This window comes from Chelonus insularis, unplaced genomic scaffold (genome assembly GCF_013357705.1).
Source record: "Chelonus insularis isolate UGA/USDA-ARS -01 unplaced genomic scaffold, ASM1335770v1 contig_8_pilon, whole genome shotgun sequence".
In the NCBI taxonomy this organism is placed as follows: domain Eukaryota; kingdom Metazoa; phylum Arthropoda; class Insecta; order Hymenoptera; family Braconidae; genus Chelonus; species Chelonus insularis.
In genome coordinates this window covers 334,875-361,527 of record NW_023276778.1, presented here as the reverse complement: position 1 = coordinate 361,527, position 26,653 = coordinate 334,875, and the positions used below count along the sequence as shown (strand labels likewise).

The window sequence follows — 26,653 nt, the reverse complement described above, 5'->3', positions numbered from 1 at the left end:
TTTATCAGTAGTACATGCTTTATCAGGCACTTTTGGTTCATGGATTGCAGATGCATATTCTTCGTCTTCTATAATTTCTGGTTCCTAATCCTTTTATGGCTCTCCAAAATGTAATGAATTCTCCTCCATCATTTCGATATTAGTATACCCATTCACTGCATTCAATAATATTTGTTCAAAGTGATTCTTCAATTGTATTTCAGCATCATTTACAGGTGTCTCTATAATTTTCATAGTTTAAAATGTTGTTAAACGTATCCGAATGACATTAAGGGGGTTAACTTTCATTTTTAACTATTGAGTGTTACACAATTTTTAGAATAAAAGATAATAATATTTTTATTTCAAGCACACAATTTTATACACATATAAAATAATGACTATTAACCAAAATTAAAATGAATACAAGATGCAAAAATATCCATTCACTACAGTATTAACGATGAATGTGAAAAAATAATGTTACAATTTTTCAAATGATTAGAATATGTTACATTCATTTACAATGCTAGCATTGAATAATCTGTATATTACAATTACAGAAATAATTTTCCTCAAAAATAGTTTATCACTGACTGTGATAAGAATTATGTCTATGTTTGCCCACATGACGATAACAAAAAATACTATTTTAACTAATCATAAACTACTCAGTCTCTAATTATGAGGAATTTTATTCGGTGATTATTATGACGATAAATAATTAATCAATAACAATTGAAATTGCGATTTTGTTTACTGTCATTAATGTTATTCTAAGAATTGTAAAGATACGTAAATTTTTATACTCTTTTGATAATAATTGGTTCCATCAAAAAATAATTTTTAGTTCTTGAGTTATAGATTTTTCGAAAAAAAGGATAGTTTTTTTGGCATCGATTTTGATGTTATTTTAAAAATTGCAAAGACATGTATCTCGTAATTTTTTATTCTATTCTGATCGAAATTGGTCTCATTAAAAAATAATAAATAGTTTTTGAGTTATAGATTTTTTATTATTGTTAATAAAAAAAAAAGTATATCCGCAAGTTTTATATATATGTAAATAAAGGTATTTTTCATCACTTTCTATGTTGTTTTTAACGTATAAGGTCATTTTGGAGAATTTCGATTAGAAATATGTGAAAATTAAAAATCATCATTATAGGGTGTCAACTTTAGGGATGATTTTTACCCCTTCAAATCGTTTCTCCGCAGAAAAAAAAATACGTGGCTCATCATTTTCGACGTAGATTATTATATAGAGACCTCAGCTAAATCGATAGTGACCACCTCGCGAGGTTTCCTTGTTAGGTTGTTTTTTAAAAAAATTTAGTACGTTTTGTGACACAATCAACAGTACAACCAATAACTTGGCGTGACTGCTACGATTTTATAAAAACATCAAATGTTGATTTTGTTTAAAATATTGAAGCCAATAAATAAGTGAAAATACGTATTTAGAATTCGATCGTTACATAAATACAGATGGAGGTGAAGAAATTTTACTTCAATCATGTGATGCAAAGGACATTCGTTTTTTTTTTGTGCATTTATAAAGTCGAATTTGTTTATACTGAATCCTTGTTTTCGTGTCCTGAGAAGGACATTTTATTAGAGTACCTCGCTTTATAGGGCATAATTCTGGGAGTGGCTCTACTTTTAGAGAAGGCGTTACTTGGGACGTGATATTCTCGCGTCTTTAGAAAGGCACGAGGATACACGCATCTTGCCCAAGACCTTACGACATACCACTACGAGTCCAACCTCAATTGACCGAAAGCACCTGGTTCTACATATTGTTTTTTACTTTGCAGCCCCACGTGCGGGTTTGGATTTCGGTCACCCGTACTACCAGTTTTATCTACTTTGGTCGGCGGCCCTGTTTGTACAGAATCTCATAAAAATGAACAGCTGGTTATAATTGACTGCACTCTTCTTTTATAATATATTCCTTTCTTTCTACTGAATTTTTTGTTTGGCTACTTAATTGTTACTTCCATGTTACTCAACATTTACATGGAATTGAGACTGTAATAAAATGTCACGATAGTGACCCTTATGTTTTTGTAACGCATTAACATTACCATTATATAACATCGAAACCTTTTTGCATACATATAATATATACATACAATAACATTAATATAATATTAATATAACAACATCCTTGTCAAATTATGTTGCTGTTTCGTCTGTACCCTTTTAAAAACCCCATGAATCAATGTTTATCACTTATATAATCCGAATAGTTTAATTTCATAACTTCAACGTATTTGTTAAATTAAAATAATATTAATGTTATGTGAACCCAGTAATATAAACATTAAGCGTTTCCGCGATGTAACACGTGATATGATAAATAGTGACATGTACGTTATGTCATTGGAATGTTTCATAAAAATCACAAAATAACATTGCAGCTCTTATCTCGGTGTAAAATAACATCAATATAATGGAGTAACATAAGTGAAAAACAATGAGTGGTAAGAGTGCGTCCGAAACGCTTTCTCTCTCGCACTCAGTGTCGGAACCTTTTATAATATTGTCTAGAACTTTTGTTTAAAACATTTTTTTATATCTATGATAGTTCACTTGAAAAATGTGATAACCGCTTTTAATACAATTTTACCCACTTTTTACCCTGATGATGAGTTCACAACCCCTTTAAAACGATCCCTAGTCCAAATTAGGATGCCTAGAAATATTTTAGCTAAGTTTGACCGAGGTTAAAAAGTTACCGTTTGAGGTCTAACATGACGGAACTAAACAGTCGTGTCAAGTCATTGGTTGTTATGTCGAATGTGTCATAAAACGTACTAAATTTTATTATAAACATAACCGAAAAAAAAACAATTCATTTTTTCTCTTGAAAATACTTAAATCAACTGTATATTGGCGCACGAAAAGAATAACTTGTCACTCATTTTACAGTCTGTTAGTGAGGAAACTTTCTATCAATCAAAAACTCTAATCACTAACTCGATAAAAAAAAACGAATCATAGCTCAATGAATAAACTCTCATTGAACTTAATTTTTTCGCAATGAAATTTATTCAATTTCGTATATTATAAATAAAGCAACAATGATACTCAATAGTATGCATAATCGAAAGCAATCATTTGTTTTCCTTGAGAATTCTTGATATCAGTCCATCATTTCGTTAGAATAAAGAAAATACTTCAATTTCAAGGTGTTACCAGCAAAATTCATTCTGATAATTTGGACAGTGACTCGGTAGAGCGTCGTAGTGATTTAAGAGAAAGATGGAGGCGATTGATCCTTGGCGCACGGGACACTACCGTATCTTTTACTATAAATTTCTGATTCTGCATATTTTTCTGCGCAAAGAGGAAATGGGTCTCTTAGTTCGTTAGCCCTATGACTTAGATGCACATGAGCAAAGACAATTTTTAACTGTACCAGACTGGCCGTGTTGGCTGTCCTTTCCACTTATATGCGCATGTGTATAGACAATTTTAAACTACGCGAGTTTTGCTCATGTGCGATAGTTATTATTTAAAACGTGACCATTGCAGAGATACAATTTGAAGTAAATTCTGCTGCTTGCTTATTATTACTAAAATCCATTCTTCCATGAACTTCAAATAAATATTAAATGAAAAATTGATCTACAACTGAACACCTTCTAATGCCACTAACAGAAAAAGTATCCCGAAGTGCCACCTCTGATTTTTTAGTGACTCATATATGTTATTCTACGTCAAAATTTTAAAAGACACGTATTTTTTGTGCCAATGCCCCTTCTTTAGAAATGAAATAGCCGTCTGTACATAACCACATTTTAGAGCAAGATAAGGAGCAAATGGATATTAATCTACATAAAAAATCATGAGAAATGCATATTAGTACACATTTAACAGTTGTAATTTATCAATATTCACTATGCTTATCAGCATAATCAAAATTCAATGAATGAAAATTCTATCGCTTATTTCTAGAAAAAACTGACTGCAATCGAAAGAGCAGAAAAAGAATAGTAGATCCCTGTTTTTGCATTCTGGAGAGAATACATATATAGTCAATGTGCAAACTGTCTAAAAAAAAAGAGAAACATTTTTATATGGATAATAGCATTGTGAAAGGAAAATGCATGCCGGGACTATTAATCATGGAAATTTTTTCTATTAATTCAATAAATACCATTCACTCTTCCATACGTTCATTACATTTAGAAGCACAATGACCAATCTAATAATTTTATGACTCACATTCGCCATATTGGTTGAAAAAATGTTCTATACATAATGATTTTTATACCAAAAACGGTCGGTAATCGCGATATTTTTGCATTCTGGGATATCACAGTATACATTACTGCGATTACCAAATGCAAAATTTATGGGGTTTCCAAATTTATTTGGTTTTATGTCTGTGTAATCACTTTCAAACCAAGCATATTTAGAAAGATCAATGTATCGAGAAGATGACAGATGATTGTGGGTAAGTGACTGTAAGTAGATAATATTACTTCTTAAGTGTAAATTTAAATCTGATGGTTTGTCAGTATCAATAGCTTCAGGACAATGTCCAGACCCTAAGTCAATTAATCATAAACTTTTAGAACTAACGTTTGAAGAAAATAGATGTCTCAGCCGAATCTTGAATTGATCTAAAAATAAAAAATATGAGCAAAGTTAATGATAATAATCAAAAATTTATATTCATAACTCATAAATATTCGATAAAATGTAAGTTCCAATTTTTTCTTCTAAATCAGAGACAAATTCTTCCGATTTTTTGACAAAATCTTTTGATCTTCGAGTGTTGTTGATGTTAGAAACTTGTTCACTCTTCTCAAAACTATTTAATGAGTCTTTTTAAATGACGATTTTTTAATCAGAATCATGTACTATCATACTAACCTCTACAGCGGCTTCAAAATTATCTAATGTATGAGCACAAACTCTATCGATTTTTTTATTGTACGTACCACCTTAATTTAGCTGATGTGCCCATCGTTTTAATCGTCGTATTGATGGAGCTTCCCTAAAACTATGCTGAACAGATTTAAGCCTTAATTCTTTGTTTTTCTACTTCGCCAATATTTTACATCTTTTGACTTGTAACTTAAGTCTCCATCATCAGTTGTACGTGTGTTAGTAGATAACTATAGTTTCTGAAGGGCAGATGGTTGTTTATTGTCCTCTATAATTTCTATTTCCTAATCTTCAAATGATTTTTTAAAGTCTAAAGATTCTTCTTATATTACTTCAATGACATTATATTTATTCATCACTGAAAAGAATATATTCTCAAAATTATTGTTAATATTCGTAGTTTGGAATGGTGTCAAAAGTGATTAAAATACGTTTATACAGAGTCTGATGATTCCTCATCAGTAATGACATGATCGATACAAACGGTTGTTTTGTCGCTTAATACATACATTTTATTTGGAATATGGAACGTTTTACAATGTCGGGTCAATTTGATATCGATAGGGACTTGAAAGTAAAATGAATAAAATACGAAAATGAGTGTATTGCAAATTTATGTAGTTTATAGGAATCATATTCGATCTTGTATGCATATGTATAAATATCAAAGAATGGTTTTTTCTTATTTTTAGACAGTTTGCACATTGACTATATATGTATTCTCTCCAGAATGCAAAAACAGGGATCTACTATTCTTTTTCTGCTCTTTCGATTGCAGTCAGTTTTTTCTAGAAATAAGCGATAGAATTTTCATTCATTGAATTTTGATTATGCTGATAAGCATAGTGAATATTGATAAATTACAACTGTTAAATGTGTACTAATATGCATTTCTCATGATTTTTTATGTAGATTAATATCCATTTGCTCCTTATCTTGCTCTAAAATGTGGTTATGTACAGACGGCTATTTCATTTCTAAAGAAGGGGCATTGGCACAAAAAATACGTGTCTTTTAAAATTTTGACGTAGAATAACATATATGAGTCACTAAAAAATCAGAGGTGGCACTTCGGGATACTTTTTCTGTTAGTGGCATTAGAAGGTGTTCAGTTGTAGATCAATTTTTCATTTAATATTTATTTGAAGTTCATGGAAGAATGGATTTTAGTAATAATAAGCAAGCAGCAGAATTTACTTCAAATTGTATCTCTGCAATGGTCATGTTTCCATTGCTTTCAACTTCCTGCCTGTGTAGTGTATACTATTTTTCTTCATATCTCGGTGGAAAGTAAAAAAATAAAAATATTTAAAATTGAATAGCATATATGTTTTTAATTCCTGCCCCGACATTTGTCTGCACGAGCGAAGTGAGTGCTACTGGCGGGGGGAGGGGGGGCAGGCATTAAAAACATATAAAAATCATAAGAATATTTTAATTTAATTATACTAAAAAAGGAAAATTTTATTTATATAATTATTTTTTCATTTCAAAGATCACATTTTACATTACTTCAAAAAATTACTCTATTTTCAATTAAACGCTATTTTAGTGCATATTTTTTTTTCATTGTCTTTGCAATTAATACAAGAATTACGGAAATTATTCATGATATTCTCATGAAATACGAAATCCATATACATATGACATGGATCTTTGTTAAAACTTGAATTTGTTGATAAACATTCTGAAATTTGTTCATTTGCATGAGTTGGATATCACTATTTAACTTATATATTTAATATAAATTATAAGACGACTTACATATCGAAGTGACAGAACTAAAAGAATGCCTACGTTTAGACAGCATAGCTTAACAGCTGTTGTAGAGGGCGCGCGTATCACCTTACCAGTACACAAATCTTCCGCTTTCGTCTTTGAAATCGGTGCGGGAGGGACGGACTTTCGACCGAGGTATGAAGCAATTTCTTTTGGGCATGACTCAATCTCGCGCAGTTTAAAATTGTCTTTGCAGATGCGCATATAAGCAATGATCAAAAATAATTTTCGCCTGCTCAAGCCCGCACATTTTAATCAATAACTTTTCAAATCGACAATATTTTTAGAACATTATTTATTCTTTATAGTGTAACGAAGATTTTTATCATCTTACTTTCTTTATTTTTGATCTATTCTTTGAGATACTCGATCTCAAGAAATGGAAACAATCGTGCTAATTATTCTTTAGTTACCGTGCCAATTTATTGGTATTGCAGACTTCTTTGCAATATCAATCTTCTTTCTTTCTCTTCTATGTATAACATAGTTATTGTTGATAAAAGCCATTTTTTATCGTCATTTTCAAAATTTATCAATACTAGAAGAGAGACTAGTATAGAAGTCCAATGCTGTGTTAGAAATCCGGACGAAGTTTCGGTCAACACTTGCACCTATTGGTGGGTATGGTAACCTAAGGATTACCGCAGATAGCGGCTTCCATGGAGTCAAACTTTGCCTGGCTCTGCCGTAGGGCAAGCCTACCCCACTTAAGACTTTAAATATGATTTTATCTTCATTTGAAATAAATGGGTCGGTAGCTTAGGGATTAAATCTCTGTTCATGTATCCTTTGGTGACTGGTTCGAATCTCAGCAGTAACTTTTTCTTTTTTTTTAATTCATTAATTAAATAATATTTATATTATTATTTTGTTTTGTAACAACGCTAGTGCCCTTTTTTTTATCTAGGTAATGGATAGAAATGCAAAAGTTCTTTTATCATTTTCTAATTAATTTTAATAACAACAATGGACAACTCATAAATATATGACCGAATGACATGGTGAAATATCTACATAAGGCTTGTAGTAAGTAATACCAGAATTTAAAAATATAGTATATATATTTATAAGTTGTTCATTGTTGTTATTAAAATTAAGTAAAAAATAATTTTCAAAATTTAGGATTTTTATCCATTACCCAGAAAAGAAAAAGGGTACTAGTATTGCTACAAAAAAATGTAATAAATTTTATTTAATTAATGAATAAAAAAAAATGCAACTGGCGAGATTCGAACCAGTCACCGAATGATTCGTAAACAGAGAATTTACCCCTGAGCTATCGTTCTATTTACCGGAATGGAAAGTAAAGTAATATTTAAAGTCTTAAGTGGGGTGGGCTTACCCTACGGAACACAGAGGAAAGATTATTTTTTTATTTGTCTCATTTCTATCTACTCAGTAGATTCTACTTACTGTGATAGATAGGACTTCAAGAAGTCCTGTTTGTGGGATTAAGGCTGTTGGGACAATAGGGGTTTTATTGCCCGAGAAAAATTTTTAAAAAACTATATTTTTTTCGCTCCCTACTACCCGAGAACGAAACTAAGCTCTGCCCTTCACTTCAGCTCGGCGAGATGTCGGGTTGGCGTGCCATCTTGCGGTCATTTGTATAAACGTTGGCTACATTCCTTAGCTCCCATAAGGACTGAACTTCTATACTGGTCTCTCTTCTCTGATCTTGCGCAGTTCAAAATTGTTTATGCACATGCGCAAATAAGCAATGAGGATAAGTAATGTAGACAGCGAACGCGACCTTTAAAACTGAGGAATTTAACATTGGAGAGAAATCTTATACCAACTTGTCAACAGAAACGAAGTTTGACTGCACATCTTTTGAAAAAATGTTCTTATCAGTTACAAAGTTTTTTTTTGCTAGATACTTATTTGACTGTACAATTAAGTCAGAACGAAATTGTCAATTCAAACCGTATTCGAAGTCCTCAAAATGTATGGCCACGATGAATTTATTTCTGTATATTCCTATATTTCTGAAATACTATAATTTTCGTTTCAATACAGTAAATTTTTTCTTTTACAGTAAAAGGAATGGATGTCGTTGAACACATTGCTCTGTACGGGAAGCCAGAAAATCTGAATGGAAATAAGAGAGAAGAAACTGCGAAATTATAATAATGCGTCAATGAATAGAAAATAAAATTTGGAGAAAAATTTGAATGTATCATCTAAGACAACTTTACGATAAAGAAACATAATTTAATTAAAAATTCTATAAAAAGAAGATCATTAAAATAAATATTAAGCAATAGTATAGGATTCTATAATAAAACGATGTTTGAATGTTTTGCATAATGTTATATTAAAATATAACTGAATATTTATAATGAAAGAACGTCTTTTAAACGTTTATTAAAAAAACCTAATACCATTGCATAAATTTGTACATAATATTTCAGAGTAAGATAGTATAAATCTTATTTCTCTATGCCTGTAAGTATTGGAAAATTATATTATAATTATTATTTAATCTATTTATATTATGTATTCGTCGACCAAATGTGTTATCGAAAAATAAATTACTATTAAAAATTGGTATCTATTCGAGGTTTTATTGATTCCAAGTATTATGACTATATTATTTACTTCACATAACCCGAGTCGAAATTGGGAGTCTTTGTATGAATTGAAAATTCCATTAGTGTTAAAAGAAAATCTATCAGAACGTATTGAATTATAAATACCAAGGATATTTTAATTATTCTTATAATTGTTAATACGATTATTGAATCTTTTCAATGATCCATTATTAAGTCAGTGGTTTCGAAAAAAGTCATATTTAGTATGAAATGAAAGAAGTCTTAATTTAAAGGAAAAAAGAATCTAAGGTTTTTTTGATTGACTCAGGCTATGCTGGCTTATTTACTTCATTTCCATATTATAATATGCAATTCAAATCGAAATGCGTCCATTACATTATATTTGATGGTGAAAAAATATGGGAGTGTGTCTTGCTACACTTCATAGTATAATCTTCACAACTTAGAAATAGATGAATTGAACTCTAATTTAAATACTAAAAATGTTAATTAAAACTTATGGGCCTTAAATAACTCATCAAAATATCAGAAAACAAATCAAAAGGTGGGTTATATTAAAAGATTCTTATTTTTGTTTTGAAAATACCTAACAGGGAATTTTCGATCATCGAAAAGCCGTAAAGGTCAATCAAACTTACGAGTCAATAACTTGAAACAGACTTCAAATTTCGACATGGAAAGTCATTTTTTATTGGTTTTTCAAAATTCAATGTAAGAATAATGAGTTTCGGACTCTTTCAAAACTTTTTGTAACAAACATAATTGATAAAAATATACTAATTAGAATTAATCAAAACATTGTGATTACGATCGTTAATACTATAAAAATAATTGTACAGTAACAAATAAAAAGCTTTATAGATGTGAACGGATGCAAGTCGACGAATATGTGACACTATATCTTTACTGTGTAGGAATTAAGGTAAAATATAAAAACGTTTGATTTCGAATAATATTAACTTAATTTCGAAAATGGAGGATTTTTTACTCAAAAAAATACATTTCAAAAATGTCCGCAAAACAATTAATCGTAGAAAATATTATTAGAATATTATAAGTAACACTTTTCTGATGCATGTACGAAGGTATATTCGATATATTCATAAGGGGATAACATATGAACAAATTGTAACAGAATATAATGGAATTGCAATTGATGGCATTAGTAATATGATTAAAAATATTACATAATACATGATAAATGAGCTTGTTTTTTTTTTATTTCAATTATCGATGACTAAAATTTTTGACGTTGATGCTAATATATACATATTTACAATTTTATATTTGAGATTATATATGTGTATAGGTATAATCTCGCTATTACGCTTGCACAATTTTCAAACATCTCGAAAAAATCTCAAATTTGTTGAATTTAAAATTAAAAAAAAAAAAATTATACAAGTGAGTAGTTATTTTTTTTCATTTTAAATTTTTCGAGAAAAAAGTTAACTCTTATCTGTGATTTTAATGACAGTTAAAGCATAGTACGAAATGACATTCCTATACAATCAGAAATTGATCAACAAATGTATTGAAGTATAAAATTACGGGTCCTGACAGTTTTAATGTTGGTAACTAGATACGTGATTTATTTGTGTATTAAAACTTTGTTAATAAAGTTTTTTTTTTCACATTCATCCGAAGGTTTAGTGATGTACCATTGTCATGAAAATTGAAACAAGAAAAGCGAGGAAGAATTGATCAGCTCGAAAACAATGAGAATTGGATTTCTCAAGATGATTTTTTTAATAGTGCATTTCAAACAAGATATGGTTTCTGATAGTGACTAGTGTTAAATTTCAGAGTAATTTGTTTTTTCTACAACATATACATTTCTGTCATAAAAGAAAATGGAAAGTCAGTGTTTTTTTTCATTTGATTAGATAATATCTATACGAGTATTGGATTATACGCTTCTATGCTTAAAGCTATTATTGCATGACTTTTTTGCTATCTTAGACTCTTGTTAATATATATTATTAGCCGAAGTTTATATAATTAATTGATACATGCAAATAATTTTTCATTGGGGACTACCAAAATTGCATGAAATAATGAATAATCAATGAATCGATAATTGACATTGGTACTACAATTCAATGTAGCCCAGTCGATAAGCAGTTGAAATTTTCGGAAGAATAAGAATTTTAAATGCTTCTTACATCTATTAAATTACTGAAGGTAGTGAGAGTTCCCAGTGTTTGTTTCACTCAGAAAAATGACAAGCATCATGATATAAATTTGAAGGTTGTAAAAACCGTTTCACGATTACTTCATTATTGGCGAAAATATACGGTACATAAAATTATGATAACAAAATGTAGTGTCTGTAAATTTCGACATTGTTGAGTTGAAACTTTTTTTTCTCCGATAAAAAGTTTCCAAAAATGAGCACGTGTAAAATCATGATCCAGACGATGTACTCAAAAAAAACTGTATATTGAAAATACTGAAATTATGATCATCTTAGCTTTTTTTTCAAATTCTCATACATTTTGCATAGTGAAACCTTTTATTGACTGGGTTACTGTGTAAAATAGTAATTGCTGAGACAGAAAAAACGCATCACATAATTGTAGAAATATTACAGTATTTTTTCAGAAACGTTCCATAGTATTTAATAAAACAAATTTGTACTGAATTGTATTCACTGACTGACTTTAAAATAATTTTGAAAGAGATCACATTATGTTATTCAGATCACGAGTTTTCAGACAATGGTTATTAGTCAATACTATGAGTATGACGTCAATAGATAAAGAATAAAGATATAACTAGCATTAATAATAAAAAAGTTATCAGAAACTCATTACAAACAATGCAGAAAAGAATTATTTATTAAAAACAAATGACCAACTGTGTCGGCTATGGAGTCTAAATGAAAAGTAATTCTATATCATATATTCTAATATTGTCATCGAATGTTTGGTTGAATCCTACATAAAAAAAAGGAATACTAGTACTAATTATAATATACATTGATATGAATGGAGAGTAACTATTATTTATATGACAGTATTCAGCAAATAATCATTATCACGTTAATACAGTTGAACTCCCATAATTTTTAGCCCCGTAATTTTTACTTTTTTTGTGGGCAACGCAAAGAGTTCCCTCTCTTTTATTAACTATTTCCACGCACTGATCGAACATGTATAATGTGTGACGAATATGTAACTATAGGGAGACAAATTTTTCGATTGGCTGTTAAGCTGTTAGTGGAGGAGCCCCCGAAATTTTTAATTTCTAGTACAAGTTGCCCCAAGTCCTAAAAATTATAGGAGTTCGACTGCAATAATTTAAGTTGTGATGTTAAATAAGAAAGGGTATTTATCGGATAATTAAATTGATAACAAATTCATGAATTGAATAAACTCCGAAAGACAAGAGTTGAAATTCGATATTAATTTGAGTCAAACATGTTGTAATACATACAAGAATTACTTGAATTAATGTTAAATTTCAACTTTCGTCTGCCAGGGAAGAATAAAGAAGAAAAACAGTTATTAACTCTATGCATTTTTAATTTATCACAAATAGCATTGAACTCCGTGAATGTTGAGTGTGTTTCGATGTATTTTCTTGAAAGTGGATGCACTAATGTAGAATGTTGAAAAATTTATCCCAATGTATTTTTAATCAAGATACAGAAGATCTGGTTCAAAGTCCCTGTATTTCCTAAGAGTTATCGCAAGATTATGGATGTGAAAATGATCTTTATACGTAAATTAAAGAATCAGTGAAAATATGATTTGAAGTAATTCAAGATACCAGTCACATCAATGAATTCATTACATATAGCAGTAATTACAGTGAACAAAAATGCCTATGTTGTTAAAAAAGTACATCATCATTTCGTCTTCTGAAAAATTTTATTTTAGGATTATAACATTACAAAAAAATATGTCATTAGTTTAGGCCATCAATCTTTATTGTGTAAAAACTGCAATCATTGTAAAGTAATAAGAAGACATACTTTAGTATTTTTCAACGCCATAATTTGGCTATTACTCTTTGGAAGATAATTATTGTAAAGTTTTAGCAACTGTATTTACTAAAATAAAGAAACAAAGAGCCCCCTGAGCCAGTTGTGGCATGTGACAATAAAATAATTAAATTATGATTTGACTTCTTTACACACGATTACACTGCCATGCATTGAAACAAAGTAAGGAAGAAATGACTGGAATTCTACTCGAGTCAAAATATTAATTCATTTTTAGGTTTTCAAAAATCCTTGTACCATTGATAAAGGGATATGCTGCCATGAATTTTGTAAAAATTTAGTTGTCTACAAACTTTAATAACGATTTCAAAGATCAAAAAGGTATTTCTAGATTATTGCACTTAAGACATAGAAACCAAAATTCTTAAAAAGACAGACTGGAATCTCAACTTGAACCGTAAAATCATAAAGAAGATAATTGTATTTTTTGCTGTCTAAAAAAAAGTAGTTACAATCGCTACAGAACAGTACATATCCATTTATTTTTAGTTATAAAACCATTACTATCATTATCATGACAAATTGTTAATGCTCACTAATTTATTTTTAGACAGTTCCTACATATTTCGGAATAATTTTTTATCTAAGTCGCATCAACTATGGAATCATAAATGTTCAGAGTTCCTATTTCAGATCAGTTGAAAAGAAATAATCATTTTGCCAACGTATTCATTTCAAATTTACATCATTAATTTTATCTGCTATGATGTGAAATTTAACCAAGCAGTTTTGCTGCAATTGATGGCACCAAAAGTAAAGCATTCTGTCTACAAAATAGAGTGTAAACAATAAGACAACATACCGTTCGCAACAAGGTTTATCATTTAATCTTGAAAACGGATGCATGAAATTTTATCATAACGTACGTGCATGCTTGGAGATCATCACAAACATTCAAAAGATAAGGTATAATGATAACGTAAACAATAATGTGTTAATTAAAGAAATTTAACTCTTTCACAATTTTTTTTTTTACATTTAATTAACATTTTTTTTGTACATTGAATTGTGTATGATTTAATCGTAACTAATTGTATGTTAAACTTAAATCATGTATTAGTTTGCCTACTCGATTAAATCAGAATACGAAGAACTGATCGGGACTTAGACTGAAACTCTTTCACTGCCGTTATAACGCCTGGTAATTTCACCAATCACCGCTTTGATTTTCGAATGCAACATGAAATACACAAAAACTATTATGGGGATTTCTTTTTCAACGTAGATATAATAAAAAATCGAATGATCAATGCGAGCCAACAATCTCAGACTGGAAGTTCCAAGAACCCTGAATTCAACAGAAATTAGGCATCCAGAAAGAGTCAACAATGATTCATTATCATCATACGGAGCGAGCCTATTTGTATCAACCACTTTAAAACAACCATTCGGAATTTTCTAAATCGGAAAAACAACGTTTCTTAGTGCATTGTAGATGCATACAAACTTTCCCAAAATAACGGAAACTTTAGGAAATTTCCTTTACTTTTTAGAAAAATTGAATTAAATCCATTGACTTCATTTCGAATATTCTCTTCGTCCTGGGACGCTGAACAAAGCACACTGACTGTCTTCCTACTGTCGCTCTACTCCAAAAAGGAACCAAGATTTGTGACGTCAAGAAATCACGTGTTAAAAGAAGTGCAAGCTTGGGCATCATCTTTATTTCTTTCATGGGATCACCGCCCTGGCTCATGGTCACCATTCATCAAGTAAAAGGGTTAACATAAAAGAAAACCGAAAGGCAGATAAGCACGGTAGGAAATTTTATATATATTTTGCTAGGGAGGAACGTAAAGCCTCAAATCTAGGTCGCGTTCGGCATCCATATTAATCTTAATTGAGTGATCTAATGATCAATAATAATAGCGATTGCAAATCATAGTGATGTTGATTTTGAAACAATTTATAAATATATGTCGTAACTCGAATTTATGTCGCGGAATCCAGTGTCCAAGCTAGATTCATTTTTCTATATCTCGTCAATGTAAAGCATGAGTAGTTAATATAAGGGAGGTTTTGGCCTATCCTACCATACCGACCGAATGCCCGTGGTCGATAAGCTACCACCAGAGTCAGCAACTTACCGACCGTCGGTGCCATTTCTGATTTTTCGCTAGATAGTGCTCTGCCTATCTACCATCGACAATTTTTTCCGATTTTTCGTTAGGTAATACAGTCGGTTAGTTACTGACTGTATTACCGACCGCCGGTATTGCTTTTTTTCTCAACCGTTGATATTTTTCTATTAGATGGCGCTGTGTCTACCTACAGTCGGGAATTTTGTTAATTTTTTATCGATTTTCCATTGCTAGATGAACCCACACCGATCTGCAGCCGAAATTACTATCAATTATACAATAAAAACTAATAATATTATTTATTTATATCTTGCGATTCGTCAGAGGTGTCTGGCCAGGAATCCCAGGGCCACCGTCTCAGGATTCGGAGAGACCTGAGGATGACCGCTTTTTGCACACGAGCCGCGGGAATCTCAACCTGACTACGGCAAACTGGTATTGTTCGAAGCTCTGTCAGAAAGCGGTCCTTCATCCCTCCGAGGGCGCCAATCACCAGGACTATCACGTGCGCTGTGTATTCGTGATAGACATTTCTCATGACCTCCATGAGCTCTCTGTAGCGTTCCTGTTTACTCTCTTCTTTTGCACGTATATTTGTCTCAGCCGGGGCTGAGAACTCAATGTAATATACGTGCTTGGTGGTATGGTCGAAAAGAGTAATATCCGGCTTATTGTGTTCAATGCGTTAAAACGTAGAGAGCAGGTAATTCTGAAGAATTTTTGTTTTTCTGTTCTCAACGACTGATTCAATTTCACCAGGCACATAGGGCAGCACTGGTGTCTTGTCTATTTCATAAAAGTGCCGAAGGTGGTAATACAGCACTCTTAGGGCCGGTGAATGTAGGCTGAGCGCGCTAATATCGGACAAGCCGATAACACATGGAATAGCGTCTCATCTACATCACCGTGGCAAACTCGGCATCTTGTGTCCTCGATTTGCTCGTGCATAACATCACGCCGATAGGCGAGGGTGGAAACTACACCATCTTGGCAGGCCATAATAAATCCTTCGGTCTCAGAGAACAAGCCAGCTGACTTAAGGTATTGGAAAGTCAGCTGGTGTAACAAGTCCTGTGTTTCGAGATGACGGTAAAACACACCATGTAAGGACTTTGCTACATGTTCGTCGAGCAGTTTTAACTGCTCGGTTGTTTTTATATCAACCTTTCGCTGCCCTCCGATCAATTGCAAAAGCCTTAGACCGTCTGGGCTGCTAGGGTCGAAAACTGAGCCGAGGTTCTGCGCTGCCTGATATGCTGCTCTATGTAGGAACGCAATCCTTCTCAACAGTTCAAAGCTGTTCACGAACTTGAAAAGAGGATCAGCACTCTAATGGATGTCATAAGCCAGGCCTATCAATAGCCTGTCATGTAGACACTCCAAACTCAATACTCCACGCCTACTCAGATCACGGGGAAAGTATCGGCGTTGGACAGAAGATCGCGAGTGATGATTTCGATGTAATGTCATCCCTTTCCTCGTGATAATGTCTAGCTCTTTAAGCTCTTTTCGGAGCCATTTAAGAACTCCGAATGAGTATAGCAAGACTGGGACAGCGAGCATATTCGTGGCTTTGACTTTGTTAGGGTCCAATAATTCAGAGTCCCATATTTACATGTTCTCACTGCGGAGAGTATTTTTGATGACAGACACATCCTGTAAGGGAGATTGTGCCTGTCCAAGATATCGGTATGACTCTCTAGCATCCAGATGTTTTATGATGTTTCTGTATATGCACAAGTGCAAATGCTTCTTTTGTAGAATTAATGTTAAGATAAAGATTTAATTGAAGAAGACGAAGCTCATCCGTCATTTTAACAGCGGCATTCTCCACCCCTTTGAACGTTTCGGGTCTCAGCGGGTGCTGAGATGTCCAACTTCCTGGGTCCTCTTCTTGATCCACTCTGGTTGTTGGTGTGGGATCCGGTTGTCTTCTGTAGCTCTTCTGGCTTCACACGTAAATAATGGCCCCGCCGCAAACTCTGGGTAAAGCCGGATTTGCTTGTGGATATTTTTTCAAGTACGCTCGATTCTATATTTGCTCATGTTGCCGTAAAGGGCGGCAGTCCCTTATACGTATTGTATCAAGAAACATTTTATTTCTAAAAAATATATAATTACGAGTGTAGTTAGTGCATGTGCATTTCTAAAAAAAAATGACACATTGCATCGTAAAATGATAAGGAAGTCAGAACACGGTAGATAAAATATAAATAGAAATAAAATAGAGTAAAATAATTGAAGTCATTTAGTTTTGGTAGGACTTGAGGCTACTTCCTTAGCCAAAGTCAAGTACCATGGCGTAGTATTATTGCTACGTATTGCTTTTTGATTAAAAGTAAATAGGCAACGTGCTGGAAAAGCCCAACACATTCCCTTGCTCATCATCACAGGAGCTACAGTAAAGGGGCCAGTTAGGACCTCAAGAAACACCTTTGTAAACTAGAAACGAAAGGGTAAATCCTTGCTCACGATCAATCAATAATGAAAGATGGAATTACCTTCGCAGTATCGTCATACAATATTCTCGTGCGATTCTCTAACCACATGCTTTCTTAAGAGACCTACAACAAGGCAGCTCAGAACTCTCCAGGGGGTAGGGGCACATTAGATCGTCTGTGCCCCGAGAGAACCTCACTACCCTGCTTCAACATTCAATCTCCGCATGTTTTGATATTTGTTTTTGTTTCACTTGATTGGTCCAGCAGTATGGCAAGGACCAGCTGACCTCCAGAGGCGGCAGCCTAAGATCGCGAGCAAAATTCGGATCCATTCATTGATATTTAGGGAGTATGCCAAAAGGAGATATGCCAAAAGTTTATGTTTGTTTATTTGTGTTTAAACCGTTTCTGCTATGATACTTAGAAGCTTCTACAATTTTGCGTTTACTGCTTTGTAAAAGACGCAAACACAAAGTACGCAAATACCTGTAAAAAACTCCACTAAAGGCAGAGCCTCGATTGTGAACATATAAGGAAGTAGTGGTGATAGTGGCTTTTAGCCTCTGTCCCGTTATAATATGGGTAGAGTTACCAGGTATACCCACGAGAAGGGGTCCGCCTTTATACCCATTTGCTGAAGATTATCAGAACATTCTTGTCAATGCAAAACATGAATCAGTGCATTGACACGTGCAAATACGGATCTAAATACCATTATACATACTGCAGCCAATGCAAATGTGAAAATTTCCCTCATAAAAATTGAATGAACGATTTCCTACATCACAGTCTCAGATATGAGAAATATACATCTATTGAATTACATTGGAGAGGATCCGGCAATAACACTGAGTTTTTGATCTTAGGAATTGTATGAATATCCATTGCTTCCAAAAACAACAAAATATGTGTGGGTTGTAAAGACATCAACACAACTCGGAAAACCTAGATATGTTATACTTGCATCCCAAACTGCACGTAGAAATGAAGCTACAGAAGGCATAAGTAATTTTAATCACATTCATTTGAGAGATGTCAAAGAATTTATCTGTTCTTAAGTCCTACTCATACGGCGACATGAATCTCGATATAGCTTACAATTAATATGCTCTGTTATACGACATGTATGAAGATTTCCAAGTATCATACTACGGCAAAAAAGCTGAGCCATGAATCTTGAAGAAGCAATTTTAAGATGTATCACCTTTAATTGTAGCTTGTTGTTTAATTATCCGTGATCGTATCCTAGAATATAAGACAATAAGTAGACAAGCACTTTCTTGACACTTTACACAATTTCCCTACAAGGGAATAGACTTCCCTTAACATCAACCGACTATGATTTACAATGTTTTTCACATCGTAAATAATTAACGAGTCTTTGATCTTGAATCTACACATTTTCCATAAGCTCTGAAGTTCATAGGACAGCTATAATAGTTTCTCTTCTGATGGACTCTAATGACACTTAAACCACTCCATGTATCGTACATTTCTATCTGTACATTCAAATTTTCTTTTTTGTTTATTTTTTTTATCTATTATAAAAATTGAATCAATTTGAATAAAAGGAAAAAACCAAACATGTTTTAATCATCAAAAAAAAAGAATTATCTATTGTGATACCATCTTTATATAAAATAAAAAATTATAAAAAAAAAGGTATGCAGGAGGACTCGAACGCAGCATGCACACCTTTCACTAAGCTCCGCCTCTTCTGTTAAAATGTAAGGCTCCAGAAGCAATTTGTGGCTTTATAAAAACTTCAAAGCAGGATAGCTCTGCAAATAATAGATAAAAAAAACCTAAAAATCCTTGGTAAGAAAAATTTTAGAAAATTCGATTATTGTAATTATAACGTTATGGATTAATAACAATGTGTAACAAATTGAGAGAATATATAAATAAAATGTCAAAACGTATTTTTTAAATAAAGAAACATTTTCTGGAGAAATCACTAAGTGCTAACGATTACTCGGTGTATTAACTCATTTTAAAAAAAATTCATTTCTTAAATCATATTATTTATAACAAATTTTTCAGTAATGTAATCGAGAAAAGCACTTGAAATTAGATAGAAGTACTTTGTTTAAAATTCATAAATAATATTTTGTTTATAATAAATTAAAAGAAATGGTTTCGATAGGGTTGAAAAAATTTAAATAAAGGATGTATGACAAAAATGATCAAGTAATATGTACATTGAAAAGAATTTTATAAAGTAGTTTCTTTCAGCAATTGGTTATAAAAATTATTTATAAACATTGCTGCAAAAAATTTTTTCATCTTTTCAATATAGAATAAAAAATGTTTGCTGAAGATAATTTTCCAAAATATTCATACCTTCAGTCTTTAACTGGGGGTAAACGTTACGAAAAATGTGTTTTTGATTTTTTAAAGAGGAAAAAAAAATTTTTGGAAAAAATGAGATCGCCAATTTGTAAAGTAGGAAAAATCCTACTCTCTCCTAAAATGACAATAAAATGTCTAAAGATTGTTTGAAAATACAGATGCGTAAAGTTGACAAAAAAAGACATTCATAACAGTATAAAAAACTGAAAAAACTATTTTTTTGTTTTAAATTCTAACGGGAAAATTTTCAGAAAACGTTTTTGAACATTCCATAATTTTATTCAAATTTGAGTCATAACAATTAATATTTGGTTCCAATTAATTAATTAAGGAAGCGCTCAACAACACATTTTGTTGGAACGCTTAGAAGGGTCAGTTTTGGTTCGCGCGTTTAGAGCGCTGCACTTTTTTACTTGTGACAGGTAAGTATATGCTCTCTTAGACTCTTTTGTGGAGAATTCAAGTCTCTACGAAAAGGTATCTACATTTTTTTCCGAAAGAACGAACAGTTCTCGCTCTGTAAGCAGTGAAAGGTAAAAAAATGCACTTTGCCAAATTTTAGTGGTTGATAAACAATAGTAAAAATCATTTCCAAACAATGATATTTGGCACAAATGCTCTTCTCGTCAATTTCTACGAGAAACTGCTATTAAAAATTAGTTTAACCCTTCCATAATTAATGCATTGGGAATTCGGTCTGTTCTTCGACTATCTACTATTGAATTATTCTTGATTTTTCATTTTACATAAGTCAATTAATGCATTAATCTTACTCTAACGGGAAGTTTGGGTTTTCAAAATTAAAAAAATTTTATTTCATGATGGACAAGAACATATAATTAAATGAATTTCTACATTTTTTCCTTAAAATATCCACTTCCTGCCCATTCAGCGTCATGTGTCATGGAATCCTGATGGCTGTTGTCTTTATTGGACCAATTTGTCGTTTGTTAGAGGGTGCCATCAGTGAATGCCGATAACATTTAAATTTAAAAAATTTTTTTTATTATTGATTGACATTGATATAATTAAGTGTACTTTTTGTTTGATTAATCATCTTGTTTCTAAGAATCCTCTGAGATATTGACTTTACGTATTTCAGAGAATTTAAAAATGTCATATAAAATTTCATCTTCAAACGGTTGTGGTGGCAAAGAAACACTGAATTTATCATTCAAAGTTACAAAGACTTTAACACCGTACTTCACCGTTTTCAGTTTGGTGACTCTATATTTTTTGGATGTGTTTAATTCTGTAATTTCTTTCATGGGTTTTTGAGTATCATTTACAATACTGTTAATGTTATCCATATTCACTTTACTTAAAAATTCTTCTATTTAATGTTCTTTAGTTTTACTCGATTGTGTACACTTAGTTTTGTATCACGACTTATATTTTGACATAAACGAGTGAGCTTGTGCCTTCAAAATGAGTCTTACAGAGAGAACGAGTGAGCACCGTAGATCTTGTTATTTCCCACATGGCCCAGCAGACAACTCTACGGTCCTAGTGACGCTAACGAGCACGCGGTCGAGCACTTGTAGCGTCAGTTAACTCTACGTAAATCACGCAGTCACCTTTGTAGATATTCTCGCAGTCGATTCGCGGTTTTTACAGTCATCTCGCAGTTTTGTTGTAAAAACTAAGTGCAGTCGTTTCAGTAACGATCTCACGAACAAACGTGAACTACCAGAACCAGTTTCAACAGTGTCAGTGATCCCGGAAATTCAGTTATAGTGTTTTTGGGCGAGAAGCTGAACTGGCGTCGACGCCATCGTACCTCACGGACAGCCACACGTATAGCACACACCCGAACAACTCCGCTGTATTGTGTGCCTGTCGCTACACGCTTTATAAGATTTCTGATGTAAATTATTTTGCAGACAATCAATATCGTGTGAATCGAAGTTAATTCTGGCCAACTCGAAGACAATTAGTAGTGATGTTCTCGAGTGTTTAAGCTAAGTGTTTTTGTTAAATAAAACTCAAAAAAAACCCATACTGTGAATGTTCGAAAATTTACTAATTGAACTTCCCAGCATCCAACCATATTCATTAGCAATACAGTCCACCAGTTTCGTTGTTTTTCTCATCCTGGCCGACTCGAAGTCAGAGCAGTAAAGTTATTGTGAAAGAGTAGGCTTCGTGTAAATCGGTAGAATTTGTGAATATTATTTTTTTTTTCACCACCGTACGATTATGTGAAATTAACTGCTGATAAAGCATAGAAAATTAATTTCGGTACAAGATATTTCCACGGACTTTCATGGCAAATGAGTGATACACCATGTAAGACGTTGGACCAGTACTTCAAAGAGATATTGGACAATGTACGTTATTTTTTCGTACACCATTTCGAAGGGCAGTATTTCTTGGAATCATTGATAAAAATAGATGTACCAATCATTAGATTGGGTAGAGAGGATTTCACAATTCACAATAATTCTATTAAAATTAAGTGTCCACATCACGACCAACACTACGAAGTAATGGTGAAGGAAGGAATAGATTTAGGACTTTCACATCGATACAAGCCTCGATATAAATGTGCACTAAAAAATGTAGAAAAACTATACGCATGGGTTCTTGAGAATGTTTTGATTTTCGATGACAATATCAGGCCAACAAAAATCTTTGAAATAACCAACAGATTACCGAAGTTACATTCAACAAACATGAAACTTTTAAAAAAAGAATTTATTATTAAAAATGCTACAAAAACTATCGACACTGCATAAGATCAACTTCCTCATGAATGGAAATCAAATGAAGATATTAAAATGTATCGACGATGTCACGAGTATCATCCGCTGAAGGACGACCGAAATGATGGCTGTGTTTTATTTGGTAATGATTGTAAAATGTGTAATGGAAAAATAAAAACAATTTTTTACATGATTTATTTTGTTTTATGTATACTATCAACTTTCCTTAATAATACAGGATTGATGATAATATTATATTTTTCTGTTCGTAATTTAAATCTTTCTCTATCTCGAGCTACTTAATTCCAACATTCTTGTCTGGCTGCACTGTAAGCATAAGTCCATGACTGAATTGAACAGATTTCTTTTCCGTTATAATAATTTTCTCGATTGTCCACTCAAAGGTTTTTATTTAACAATTCAAGCATGAATAATTAAACAGTATGCTGATGGATTGTCGGGTAAAGGTTTAAAATATAGATTAAATCCTTGTTTTCAACGTTTAAAACGTAGAACTCTGCTCAAGGCTATGGCTTCCATTTTTAGATTGTCACGTTTTGTTTTATCCGATTGATAATGAGCAGCTTTAGCATTATTAACTGCCTTTGCAATACCTGAACCTTCACCAGCTGAAGCACCAATTGCACTTAAACCAGCAAATATCGGTATTAGTGGTAAAACACCGCCAACTTCGGTAGGTACAGGTAATACACGAGGAACTTGAATATTCTTCTAACTACCAATCGTTTTTCTGCTTTTCGTGTAGCTATTTATGCAGATTTCATAGGATCTGCACCTGAATTCATCATTAATTTCGCAGAATTCACTATCAATCTCAGAGGTTTTTTTCTTTAAACCCTTTTTCAATCTTTTCTTCAAACCTAATTCAAGTTTTGATTTAACTTTCATGATACTAGTAGCTCCTAATGCAGTAGTTTTTTTTACTCAAATTTGCGTCTTTAGCGAAAACTTTTTGCCAAGCTTATTCAGCAAGCACTCTATCAGCTGTGTTTCTCACTTCCATGTTTTCTCGATCTTTCGAATATCGTGCTCTTCACACGCACCGCCTAATAGATTTGCACCAAGATCACCATGTTCTAAACGTTTTTGCAATTTTGTTTCAAGTCTACAATACTGCTGTCCAGGAATATGTAACTCGAATGGCCATTTACTTATGATGGTGTTTACTAAGCTAGTTTTACGGCTGTAATGTGTTATAACCCCAGCAATACTGAAATCATTTCTCTAAAAATATGCATTTATACTTCAGCTCTTCAGTCGATAACAAAATGAGCAATAAAGAACTCAGTCACCGGTGTCAAATTTCGACAACGTTGTGCCACAAACTGTAAAAATTCAACGTAATGGTAATTTATTAGCAAGTAGCGTTCGCTACGTGATATGTGGCCCCTCTTGCGGTAAAACTAATGGTCTCCTAGCTGTTTTTGTACACCTGAATGGTGTACGTTTGGAAATATACATTTATATTCGAAACATATACATCAGCTAAAATATAAATTTTTAGAAAAATTACTTAAACCTATCGAATGTATGAGTTATTTTCCTTTTAATGAACATGAGAAAGTTGTGAAACCTGACTTATCAAAACCCAGTTCAATAATGATGTTTGACGACGTAGCGTGTGAGAAACAAGATAATATGCACGCTTATTTCCGTAGGGGACGACACAGAGATATTAATAGCTTGAGATAGTACAAATTTTCTCGTTTTTCTTCGACAAGATGATATGAATTTTGAGCACATTTATGATGATTATATAAACACGTCATATGTCATTTGCTGATTTTCGAGAACTTTGTTCTGAATGATGAAATGATAAGTATGAATTCGTAGTTATCGACAAAGATAGGGAAATCGATTGTGGAAGTTATAGATAAGGATTTAATTGCTTCATTAATATATCAATTAAACAACACTAAGAGAAAGAGAACACTTGTGTCACAGTCATCAAAGTGTTAGTATGAAGATAAGAAAAATGCATAAACAAACTACCGTTTGCATCAAATTGCAAAAGCGAGTGGTACAATACGACGTAAGCATTAAATTATTAAACATAGACGGGAAACAACACAACGAGCTATGAACGGAATATTTAAGCCCGCTGTAGCTCCTCTACAACAATTAGTAGATCAGAAACTGATCAAAACAGAAAAATTTGATGTGAAAACAGAGAAAGAAGAGTCAATCGAAGGAGCCACAAGCTTCGAAACATGACATGATGATACTGTCGATTATGTTATGGATAATAGTGCAACAATTGATGATGACTCATTTACAACTGCTCCTCATCGAAGAACACTAATAAAAAAGTTACCCGCATTATAATATTTCAAAAAATTCGATACAAAACATCAAGTGAAGAAATTTATTACGAAGTTCGGTGTAAGAAAATTAAAATATTCGACGAAATCTTAAAAAGCATTTACGTCTATCATAAACATTCTTACCCTGACAGAAATCTCAGAGAGAATAAATATTCAAAGAAATATCAAAACATTATCAGAAAATATTTACCGAAAAGTTGTAAAGGTTTGTTGCAATATGATAAATCATCATCGGCCACTGGATTATGTTTATTAGGATTATCCCAATGAACTTATTGATCGATTACGTCTCCTTGTTTCATCACGTGCTGTTAGTAATATAAGCCACAACAATGAAATAATATCAATAATTAAAGAACCGAGTAAAGCTGGAATCATATATGAATCAGATGCTTAATATCGTTACTCATTGGTCGATTGTCCCTTCGAGAGTGAGGATGAGTGTAGACATTTTTGGACGTCAGTTGGAAAATAATTTAGGTGAGAGTGCTGTCCGTAGTACACTTGATAATGGATTTACTTTAACATAATTATAATGGAAATCATAAATGGAAATTCTTACATAATCAAGTACTGCAAACCTTCCATAAAGTGACTTATTAAACAGTATTTCAAGTTGATTCATTTTAATTTTTACCATCTCATTATCAAAAATAACACTGCTATGAAAATTAGGTTGAGATATCAAAGTTCGTGCACCAGATCTTCCCTCCCACTTTGTAAGTAATTTTATCCTTTCATAATTACGTACATTTTCCATAGTTTTTCCATAAACAGCATTATTCATCAGTTTAAAAAAGTTTCTCTCAAAGTCATTTTTGGACCTTTTTCTCATATTTGTATTGTAAAATATATGTGTGTCCATCTATAGATGGATTGACTAACGACAGTTTGTTAGTTAACGACGATTGCTTGACGATTAGACTGTTTATAGCAACGAGGGGAGAGTTTGTTTATCTCCAGTTTAGAACTGAAACTAGCTAACATTGGACGTCTTGTCTTTGATTCTGTATTTGAATCTGTCATTTTAATAAACTAATTTTTAATAATAGTTGTTCTCATTCTATTATTTTACAGTATTTAACTCTATGTATTTCACTAACCAAGCTGACTGTTTAAACTGTACAACTGTAGGAATTTTAGTGATTTTCAAGGCAAGCTAAATACATTGTGAATTTCTGTAATTTATAATATACTCATTCCTTGATAATAATATAGTCATCAGTTCTTTACATGTGCTATCTGGTGGTTGTTGATGTTCAGGGCATAATGGTAAATCTTGATAGCGCTCATGCAATGATTGTGAATAATTCAAGATCACTTCGAAAATATAACCGATTGGAGAATCTTTGACAATATTTAAAATCAAATGATTGATATTGTTAAAATCAAATTTTTCAGTTACCTATCAAAAAAGAACCAATGGACAAGTATTTACTCATTGCTGCATCATAAAAATTGTTTTCATCGAAATACGTGAAGTAAAATTCGTCTTTGTTAGGATC

The 26,653-nt window shown here is 32.2% G+C and overlaps 1 protein-coding gene across 1 annotated transcript in view; it reads left to right on the top strand.

Annotated features, from left to right (window-relative positions):
• Rim (Rab3 interacting molecule) overlaps positions 1-8,750 on the top strand; it is a 244,107-nt gene extending 235,357 nt beyond the window's left edge. The window contains exon 20 of the mRNA XM_035091932.1: positions 8,699-8,750. Within this exon, the coding sequence (XP_034947823.1) occupies positions 8,699-8,701 (3 nt within the window). The 3' untranslated portion in view covers positions 8,702-8,750. The remainder of the gene's footprint in view (positions 1-8,698) is intronic.
• The last annotated feature ends 17,903 nt before the right edge of the window (positions 8,751-26,653 follow it).